At 40.6% G+C, this 11,419-nt stretch overlaps 1 protein-coding gene across 1 annotated transcript; it reads right to left on the bottom strand.

The window, feature by feature from the left end:
• Positions 1–4,213: 4,213 nt before the first annotated feature.
• LOC106578962 (interferon-induced protein with tetratricopeptide repeats 5) lies at positions 4,214–10,699 on the bottom strand. The gene is made up of 2 exons (XM_014158291.3): positions 10,587–10,699; positions 4,214–6,758 (listed from the first exon to the last, which is right to left on the bottom strand). The coding sequence occupies exons 1-2, from the start codon at positions 10,589–10,591 to the stop codon at positions 5,342–5,344; spliced, it is 1,422 nt and encodes a 473-aa protein (XP_014013766.1). The 5' UTR covers positions 10,592–10,699; the 3' UTR covers positions 4,214–5,341.
• Positions 10,700–11,419: the final 720 nt, after the last annotated feature.

The following is an 11,419-nucleotide window of genomic DNA, read 5'->3' as shown; positions in this document are numbered from 1 at the left end:
TTCTAGGTTGGACTACTGCAATGCTCTACTTTCCGGCTACCTGGATAAAGCACTAAATAAACTTCAGTTAGTGCTAGAATCCTGACTAGAACCAAAATATTTGATCATATTACTCCAGTGCTAGCCTCCCTACACTGGCTTCCTGTTAAGGCAAGGGCTGATTTCAAGGTTTTACTGCTAACCTACAAAGCATTACATGGGCTTGCTCCTACCTATCTTTCAGATTTGGTCCTGCCGTACATACCTACACGTACGCTACGGTCACAAGATGCGGGCCTCCTAATTGTTCCTAGAATTTCTAAGCAAACGGCTGGAGGCAGGGCTTTCTCCTATAGAGCTCAATTTTTATGGAATAGTCTGCCTACCCATGTGAGAGACGCAGACTCAGTCTCAACCTTTAAGTCTTTACTGAAGACATATCTCTTCAGTAGGTCCTATGATTAAGTGTAGTCTGGCCCAGGGGTGTGAAGGTGAACGGAAAGGCTGGAGCAACGAACCGCCCTTGCTGTTTCCTGGCCAGTTTCCCCTCTTTCCACTGGGATTCTCTGCCTCTACCCCTATTACGGGGGCTGAGTCACTGGCTTGATGGTGTTCTTCCATGCTGGTATGGGGTGCGTCACTTGAGTAGGTTCAGTCACTGACGTTGTCTTCCTTTCTGGGTTGGCGCCCCCCCTTGGGCTGTGCCGTGGCGGAGATCTTTGTGGGCTATACTCGGCCTTGTCCCGGGATGGTATGTTGGTGGTTGGAGATATCCCTCCAGTGGTGTGGAGGCTGTGCTTTGGCAAAGTGGGTGGGGTTATATCCTACCTGATTGGCCCTGTCCAGGGGTTTCATCGGATGGGGCCACAGTGTCTCCTGACCCCTCCTGTCTCAGCCTCCAGTATTTATCCTGCAGTAGTTTATGTGTTGGGGGGCTAGGGTCAGTCTGTCACACCTGGAGTATTTCTCTTGTCTTTTCCGGTGTCCTGTGTGAATTTAAATATGCTCTCTCTAATTCTCTCTTTCTCTCTCTCGGAGGACCTGAGCCCTAGGACCATGCCTCAGGACTACCTGGCTTGATGACTCCTTGCTGTCCCCAGTTCACCTGGCCGTGCTGCTGCTCCAGTTCCAACTGTTTTGCCCGCAGCTATGGAACCCTGACCTGTTCACCGGACGTGCTACCTGTCCCAGACCTGCTGTTTTCAACTCTCTAGAGACAGCAGGAGCAGTAGAGATACTCTCAAAGATCGGCTATGAAAAAGCCAACTGACACTTACTCTTGTGTTACTGACTTGTTGCACCCTTGACAACTACTATGATTATTATTAGTTGACCATGCTGGTCATTTATGAACATTTGAACATCTAGGCCATGTGCTGTTATAATCTCCACCCGGCACAGCCAGAAGAGGACTGGCCACCCCTCATAGCCTGGTTCCTCTCTAGGTTTCTTCCTAGGTTTTGGCCTTTCTAGGGAGTTTTTCCTAGCCACCGTGCTTCTACACCTGCATTGCTTGCTGTTTGGGGTTTTAGGCTGGGTTTCTGTACAGCACTTTGAGATATCAGCTGATGTAAGAAGGGCTATATAAATAAATTTGATTTGATTTGAATGTACTGTATATTTGAGGTGTATGTGTTTTTTTAATTATTATTTTTTGGTTTCCATACTATTCCAATTAAAAAAATTAAAGTTGTGAACTGGGAAGGAAATTGTTTTGTGAGGGAGTTGAGTTATTGATTAAACTGGTGGGGGTGGGGCATGCAGGCGGCTAGGGCTGGCAGGTCGGTCTGGGAGAAATTTGATATAGAGAGTCTTAAAACCTCTTAGGGATAGGGGGCAGTCTTTTCACGGACGGATGAAAAACGTACCCAAATTAAACTGGTTACTACTCTTGCCCAGAAACTAGAATATGCATATTATTAGTAGATTTGGATAGAAATCACTCTGAAGTTTCTAAAACTGTTTGAATGGTGTCTGTGAGTATAACAGAACTCATATGGCAGGCAAAAACCTGAGAAAAATTCAACCAGGAAGTGGAAGATCTGAGAATTGTAGTTCTTCTTTATAATCCCTATCGAAACTACAGTGTCTGTGGGGTCACGTTGCACTTCCTAAGTCTTCTACTTGCTGTCAAAAGCCTTCAGAAAGTTGTTTCATCCGTCTCCTGTAACCGGGCAGAGTATAGGAGCTCAGTCAATCAGTGGACTGCCTGGGGACAAAGGGATTGGATATGCGCTATCCTGCGAGCGCAACCTTCCGTATTTTTTTTCTGGAATAAATACGCTATTGTCCGGTTGGAATATTATCGTAAACAACGTTTGACATGCTTCTAAGAACGATAATGGAACATTTTGACTTTTTGTGCCTCAAATTACGCTCGCGCATTATGCCTTTGGATAGTGACCTGAACGCACGAACAAAACGGAGGTATTTGGACATAAATATGGATTATTTCGAACAAAAACAACATTTCTTGTGGAAGTAGCAGTCCTGGGAGTGCATTCTGACGAAGATCAGGAAAGGTAAGAGAATATTTATAATACTAATTCTGAGTTTAGGTGATCCCAGAACTTGGCGGGTGTCTGTATAGCTTGCTTTGATGGCGAGCTATGTACTCAGAATATTGAAAAATGTGCTTTCGTGGAAAAGCTATTTTAAAATCTGACACAGCGGTTGCATAAAGGAGTACTGTATCTATAATTCTTAAAATAATTGTTATGTATTTTCTCAACGTTTATGATGAGTATTTCTGTAATATGTGTGCTCATTGTGCTCATTCACCGGAAGTTTTGGAGGCTAAACATTTTCTGAACATCACGCGCCAATGCAAAATGCTGGTTTTGGATATAAATATGAACATTATCGAACAAAACATACATGTATTGTGTAACATGATGTCCTAGGAGTGCCATCTGAGAAGATCGTCAAAGGTTAGTGCTTCATTTAGCTGTGTTTTGGGTTTCTGTGACATATCTCCTTGCTTGGAAAATGGCTGTGTAGTTATTTTTGTCTATGTACTCGCCTAACATAATGTAATGTTTTGCTTTCGCTGTAAAGCCTTTTTGAAATCAGACAATGTGGTTACATTAATAAAGACAATCAAAAGTCTTTGTATTTTTTCAAGAGTTGTTCATTTGTTAGGCTCTTGGTCAAAGGTGCAACACAATATTTATTATTGAATTACCTTTGATCTAGTTCAGTCTTATTAATCACATAAGCATTTTGAACAATGATCTCTTACCTAGCTTGATGACTGTGGGTATTTTTGCTTACTTTTTGTTCTAAATGGAGACGGCATATTGGATGGTGTAAAAATCTTTAAATTACCTTTAGATGCTCGACAACTTCTGGGGGAGGACCCCCAGACACGCTGCCAGGTTAAGGAACTTTTAGGGAACTCATACACTTCTGTAAGCGTCATTGAAACTACAACATGATCAATGTTCGACCTTAACATTTGATAACTATACAACAGAACAGATGAATAGGAATGACATTTACTCTCATTGGTGGCTAAAAATAACTATCTGAAAGTCACCCCCCTACTAAACTACACCTCCAGTGTTCTGATCTCAATAACCCATCACCGACAACCCAGCACCCAGCATCAATAACCCAACAGTTTTTAAAGAGAACAACCCAACTAAGTGACCCATCGCCTGCAACCCAGCAGTTGGTCAACCAAACAACCCAGTATGTTTTGGAGTGTAGAGGAGCAAAGCTATTGAGATGTTGTAAAAACACAAGTGTGCTTAAAGTTTGGGCTCCATCCGTGGAAAATGCTCAGTCAAAACAGAGCAGAAAACACAGGAGCATTCTACTTAAGATATTACAACGTTAAGAGACTGATTCATGATCTCTCACTTTGACTTTTTAATCTGAAGCAAGATTTATTTTATTCATGGCCTTGAAGAATTCCCAGGGAAATTGTATAAGGCCTACATAGCCTATCCAATCACTACACTTGTTAATATCTGTAATGAAATATGTTTTATTTAGTTAAGGAATGTATCTTTAAATGTGAACAACATCAAAATATTATTGTCTTATTTTACTCTTTCGACTAACTGGAAGGTAAACTCACTGTCAAACTTCCAACGACTCCCCCCAAACGTTTGTCAAAGTGCCAGCATGGAAATACTTAGAGGGAAAAATAAGAAGATTTAATATTTGGCCTTCGGGTTGGTTTTTGGAGAAAAGTAGAAAGAAGCACGTTAACAAGCTCAAAGATCATCACTTTTATGGCAGTATGTTTTATTATATCTTTCACAATGTTAATTCCAGTTAGAAGAGCAACAACAGATGAACGGTCGGTGAAGATATCTAATCAACTACCTGAAAGGAGACACATCCAAAGACATAAAAACTTGTTTTCCTAAAGTAAAACATTCTAATTCAAAAAAGTTTTGTTGCAATTTTTACACAAAAAATCAAACATAAGAAACATGCACGCAACTTGAAGTTACTGTTACACTTTATGATTAAAACCATTAAATAGCATGTACCAGTACTCCAATAAGCCATGTGTTGTGTAACAGTATGTGTATTTCTCAGCACCAGTATATCTTACAAGACTCTTTTCGATGTTAGGAGAAAGACCAAGGTCAAGGGTTGAAATGGGGACCTTTTTTTATCCTCTTATCTTATCCCAACATGGAGTTAAAAGCCATCAAACACACTCTGTCCACTTGTGACAACCAGTCCCATTGTGGATTTGCATGTCACACAGTATGGGGTTGGCTGTCACAATATTTGCTAGTAGCTTATTCCTTTATTTGATCGAACAATATTTCTAACAAAATTCAGCATTTTATGCCGTGAGGATAACATGTGACATTTTCAGTGAATTTGTGTGTGTGTGTGTATGCATGCTTGCACATGCGTGTGTGTGTGACAGAAAAATGTGTGTTTGAGAGAAAAGCAACAAAGGGAGCTCTTTATATCACAAGAACAAAATAGCTTTCAATTTATTGTATACCGGGGGTTGAAAGTGACAACCAACCCAATATTCCATGTGACAACCATCCCCAACTACACCACCCCTCAATGCTAATTAAGATGTTAGTTACCACATGGCTTGACCTAGGAATTTAAATATCTCTCCCTTTCCTCTTTTCATCAAACATCATTTGTTCATGGATACTCTGATAATTCAAACATTTACAAAGAAAATGTCATACATTTTTTTTACTTTCACCTATAAAAAACACAAATTCCTCTCACCACAATGTTTTGTCGTGTTGACATAAATTGACCAGGTGGATGAGTTTTTTCAAATTCATACATTTTAACCTTCAAATTATTACACAGCGCCATTTCAATTGGGAGTAATTAGCACTCTAACAACCAACACCGGTCTAAATCATTTCAGTTTCATTCCTTTGCCTAGGGCATCTGTAAGGTCATCTGTGTCTGGAGAGTGCACCTCGACTCTACTTGGATCTTCAGCCTTCCTGCCTTTTTTGTCTTCAATTGCGAGGAATTCCAAAATCCCAACTCTCTTCTTGTTAGCCTGACACCACTCTGCTATCTGCTTCAGTTTTTTCCCAGCCTTATTCCTGAACCAACTCTCAATCGGAATCTGGTAGGCCTTTTTGAACTGGGTCACAGCACCATCCTCGTCTTTCTTCTTGAAGAACAGAAACTGTCCGAAGATGGTGTAGCATTGCTGCTTGTCTGAGTCACTAAGGGTCTCATCTTTCAGCAGGTTGGTGAAGATCTTCATCGCCTCCTCCAGCTGGTAGTGTTCTCCGTAAGCCTCAGCCAGGTTCAACCTGAATTGAAAGTTGGATGGCTTCAGTTCCACAGCTCTGGAGAAGTGATGGATGCAGAGCTCCATCTTCTCTTTTATCTGGCGTGCGTTGACCCATCTCCCTTTCCTCTTCTGCTCAGACATCTGGTTGAACTGATTTTTGTGACACTGGCCGATTTGGTAATTCATGAAGGGGGAGTTTACAGACAGTTCGAGAGCTTTCTCCAAAACCTCCAGAGACTCATTGATGCCCGCGTATCTGAAATACTCGGCCAAGTAATGTGTGACGTGAGGCACGTCAGGAGACAGTCTGAGGGCCTCTTTGATGAGTTTCATGGACTCATATCTACTTTGGTTTTGAAGCTGCCTGGCCAGCAGGACCATAACTTCAGTGTTATCAGGCTCTAAGGATAAGGCTTTCCTTAGCTGAGTAGCACCTTCAGTATGCTCCAACCTCTCTGTTCCATCCATGGCTAACCCCTCCAACCTGTACAGGACCAGGGCATAGCCCACGTTGAAGGATGCATTGTCTGGTTCTCCCTTAAGAGCTTTCTGAAAGCTCTCCTTTGCCCCCTTGTAAAATAGCCCCCCAAGCCTTAGAAAACTCCAAGCCTTCTCACCATGTATTGAAGGTAAACTGCCTTGAATAGCAGTCGTAAAACCCTTATTGATGTTTTCCAGCTTTCCAATGTAGGCATCCACATCATTCATGTTCCCTGAGTGATAGTGAACCCATGCAAAGTTAGCATAGGTTACCAGTAACTCTGTATCATCCTGTCTATTCTTCAATGCACTCTCAGCCTTGTGGAGATACTCAAGAGCACAAACATTGTTTTCCTCCAGGTGGCTCAGAAAGGCTAGTAAGTTGAAATATGTGGCATGGTTCGAAGTGCTGAACTTCATGATGCGATCCAGAAGTTTTTCAGGGAGGCTGTCCCGGTCCTTGATGTCAGCCTTTTCTATTCCCCATGTAAAGTGACACTCAAGTGCTTTCAGCATCACTTCCATATCTGTTGTGAAAGAAGCGCTATGAGAAAAAGAAAAATACATATTGGTATTTGTTATTATAATATTATTATTAGCCCATCATTGTTGTCGTTGTTATCAGCCATGATCATCCTCATCAACAAAACGATCATCATCATCACAACAGCATTGTTTCTTTTGTGTTTCTTTTAGGGTGGAATCAGCTTTAATATTGCAGATTGATTGTAGCTTCCATCAATGCAGTCTTGCATATATATTTTGTAAATATATATATATATATTTTGTAAATATATATATATATATATATATATATATATATATATATATATATAAATAAAACATATATAGTGCATTCGGTTTAAAAAAATATATACATTATTTACATAAGTATTCAGACCCTTTGCTATGAGACTGAGCAATCGGATGAGAAGGACCTTGGCCAGGGAGGTGACCAAGAACCTGATGGTCACTCTGACAGAGCTCCAGAGTTCCTCTGTAAAGATGGGAGAACCTTCTAGAAGGACAACCATCTCTGCAGTACTCCACCAATCAGGCTTTTATGGTAGAGTGGCCTGACGGAGGCCACTCCTGAGTAAAACGCACATGACAGCCCGCTTTTAGTATGCCAAAAGGAACCTAAAGGACTTTCAGACCATAAGATTCTCTGGTCTGATGAAACCAAGATGGAACTTTTTAATCTGAATGCCAAGTGTCATGTCTGGAGGAAACCTGGCATCATCCCTATGGTGAAGGATGGTGGTGGCAGCATCATGCTGTGTGGTTGCTTTTCTGCTGCAGGGACTGGGAGACTAGTAAGGATGGAGGGAAAGATGAACAGAGGAAAGTACAGAGAGATCCTTGATGAATACCTTCTCCAGAGCGCTCAGGACCTCAGACTAGGGTGAAGGTTCACCTTCCAACAGAACAACAACCCTAAGCACACAGCCAAGACAACACAGGAGTGGCTCCGGGACAAGTCTCTGAATGTCCTTGAGTGGCCCAGCAAGAGGCCAGACTTGAACCTGATGGAACATCTCTGGAGAGACCATATGTTTTAGAAATTAGCAAACATTTCTAAAAACCTGTTTTTGCTTTGTCATTATGGGGTATTGTGTTCAGATTGATGAGGGAAAAAACATTTAATCCATTTTATAATAAGGCTGTAACATAACCAGTGGCGTAAAGTACTTAAGTAAAAATACTTGAAAGTACTACTTAAGTCGTTTTTTTAGGTATCTGTACTTTACTATTTCTATTTTTTGACAACTTTTACTTTTACTTCACCACATTCCTTTAGAAAATTATATACTTTTTACTCCATACATTTCCCTGACTCCCAAAAGTCGTAGTTACATTTTGAATGCTTATCAGGGCAGGAAAATGGTCTAATTCACACACTTATCAAGAGAACATCCCTGGTCATCCCTACTGCCTCTGATCTGGCGGACTCACTGAACACATGCTTCGTTTGTAAATTATGTCTGAGTTTAACTCAAGTAGTATTTTACTGGTTGACTTTCACTTTTACTTGAGTAAGATATCTTTACTTTTACTCAGGTATGACAATTGGGTACTTTTTCCACCACTGAATGTAACAAAATGTGGAAAAAGTCAAGGGGTCTGAATACTTTCCGAATACACTGTGATATACAGTACCAGTCAAATGTTTGAGCACACCTACTCATTCAAGGGCTTTTCTTGATTTTACATTGTAGAATATTAGTGAAGACATCAAAACTATGAAATTACATATGGAATCATGTAGTAACCAGAAAAGTGTTTGACAATTTGGATTCTTCAAAGTAGCCATCTTTTGCCTTGATGACAGCTTTGCACACTCTTGGCATTCTCTCAACCAGCTTCATCTGGAATGCTTTTCCAACAGTCTTGAAGGAGTTCCCACATATGCTGAGCACATGTTGGTTGCTTTTCCTTCAGTCTGCAGTCCAACTCATCCCAAACCATCTCAATTGGGTTGAGATCAGGGGATTGAGATCGGGGGATTGTGGAGGCTAGGCCATTAATCTTCTTCTTGGTCAAATAGTCCTTACGCAGCCTGGAGGTGTGTTGGGTCATTGTCCTGTTGAAAAACAAATGATAGTCCCAATAAGAGCAAACCAAATGGGATGGCGTATCACTGCAGAATGTTGTGGTAGCCATGCTGGTTAAGTGTGCCTTGAATTCAAAGTAAATCACTGACTGTGTCACCAGCAAAGCACCCGCACACCATCACACCTCCTCCTCCATGTTTCACGGTGGGAACCACACATGCAGAGATCATCCGTTCACCTACTCTGCGTCTCACAAAGATACGGCGGTTGGAAGCAAAAATCTCAAATTTGGACTCATCAGACCAAAGGACCAATTTCCACCGGTCTAATGTCCATTGCTCGAGTTTCTTTCCCAAGCAAGTCTCTTTTCTTATTAGTGTCCTTTAGTAGTGGTTTCTTTGCAGCAATTCGACTATGAAGGCCTGATTCACACAGTCTACTCTGAACAGTTGATGTTTAGATGTGTCTGTTACTTGAACTCTGTGAAGCATTTATTTGAGCTGTAATTTCTGAGGCTGGTAACTCTAGTGAACTTATCCTCTGCAGCAGAGGCACCTCTAGGTCTTCCTTTCCTGTGGCAGTCCTCACGAGAGACAGTTTCATCATAGCGCTTGATGGTTTTTTGACTGCACTTGAAGAAGCTTTAAAAGTTCTTGACATTTTCCGTATTGACTGACCTTCATGTCTTAAAGTAATGATGGACTGTCGTTTCTCTTTGCTTATTTTTGCTGTTCTTGCCATAATATGGACTTGGTATTTTACCAAATAGGGCTATCTTCTGTATACCACCCCTACCTTGTTACAACACAACTGATTGGCTCAAACGCATTAAGAAGGAAAGAAATTCCACAAATTAACTTTTAACAAGGCACACCTGTTAATTTAAATTAATTCCAGGTGACTACCTCATGAAGCTGGTTGAGCGAATGCCGGAGTGTGCAAATTTGTCATCAAGGCAAAGGGTGGCTACTTTGAAGAATCTGAAATATAATATATATATATATTTGTTAACACTGTTTGGTTACTACATGATCCATATGTGTTAGTTTTGATGTAGAAAATAGTACAAATAAAAACCCTGGAATGAGTAGGTGTGTCCAAACTTTTGACTGGTACTGTATATCTTTAAAAAAAAATATATATTTCTTTATTATTTTCCCCTAACCTTACCACTCTCCCTAATTGGAGTAAACTAATGGACAACAACACATAGGTTTCTACTTCCAGCTAATACGTACTATATACACTTTACGGACACAATATATTTTACAATAGTTATCTTTTGTTTGTTTTTCCTTCAGCTACCCTCAACCCCTCTGATCTATCTCTGAAGACCATCCAGTTTGATTTTTATTTGCCATATATTTTTGAACTGTGCTGTTTCACAAAAGATCTGAACCTATATACATTTTATGGACACAGTATATTTTACAATAGTTATCAAGGAGTTGCGTTTTCTTTTGGGGATTGGTTCACCATGCTTACTTTCCAACATGTTTGGGTGTTGATTGTATTGGTAATATTGGTTGTACATTTCTCTAGCCTTATAATAAATTTTGTGTTATCCAGATTGAAGGTTATTGCACACGAGTATGTGGAGTGAAGTGCTAATATTTAGTCAAATTTACAAATATTGAATATTCCATTTTTATCTTGAGACGTTCTGCAGCAAAGTGTTCAGTCCGCCATAACTCCTGTCTCTCTTGCTTACTCATAACACAACAGCATTGCTTGTTATTGTGTTATTTTAAGTACATTAGAGAGATTATGTATGTGCATGTCATTCAAATATGTTATAATTTTTGTAAAATTCTTACCTCATTTTACAATCAATGGCAGAGAAGATAGGCTACAGTATTGAGATAATAACACTCAGAGACACTACCCACGTCCTGTTATATCAAAGCTTTTCATTTAGCAGAAAGGAAAACGAAACTGGTACGTGCTTGCCATAAATGTCAATTCTGCCAACAAGCCATGAATGAAGAAGAACAGTACCATCGACAACTGAATCGAAACTTACCTAGAATGTGCACGCACCATCCTAACGGCATGCATCTTTTTATGACTCGTTTTACCTAATTGATGGCGATTTGCACTAGTAGTTAAACTCATAGAAATGCTGTGTTAAAAACAACCCAATTTGGGTTATTTGGTTACCCAGCGCCGGGTAAATATTGGACAGAACACACGCTGAGTAATTTTGACCCAGCCAGTTGGGTTGTGTGAATAACCCAGCTGTTGGGATCAGGGGTGCAACACCCCCCCCCCAATCTGAAATTGCATTTGTGTCCCGTCCAGTTTCATCATTGGAATGTGAGACAAAAATTGTTAACAGTATGCTTTAAAACCATGCAGATGCCTCCAAGCGGTCGGGTAGGCTGTCTGGTGTGTGTAGCCAGCTGGATTTAAGACCGTGAGACACCACAGAGCGGGCTGACATTCTGGCTGGACCAGCATGGGAGAGTTGAGCATAGTTCAGTGTGTATGAGCATAGTTCAGTGTGTATGTGTTGCGCTCTTTCATCACCAAGTTGTAAAAGGAAGCAGAGCAGAGATTAGCTGCTCTTTAGTTGACTGATGTAACTGCTGTTTAACTTAAAAGAAAACAACTAAACTTCTGTTTATTTGCAGTGCTGAGCCAGTATTGT

Source organism: Salmo salar, chromosome 19 (genome assembly GCF_965601325.2).
Source record: "Salmo salar chromosome 19, fSalSal1, whole genome shotgun sequence".
Taxonomy (NCBI): domain Eukaryota; kingdom Metazoa; phylum Chordata; class Actinopteri; order Salmoniformes; family Salmonidae; genus Salmo; species Salmo salar.
The sequence above is the reverse complement of the archived record's forward strand: the minus strand, read 5'-3'. Positions and strand labels throughout refer to the sequence as shown.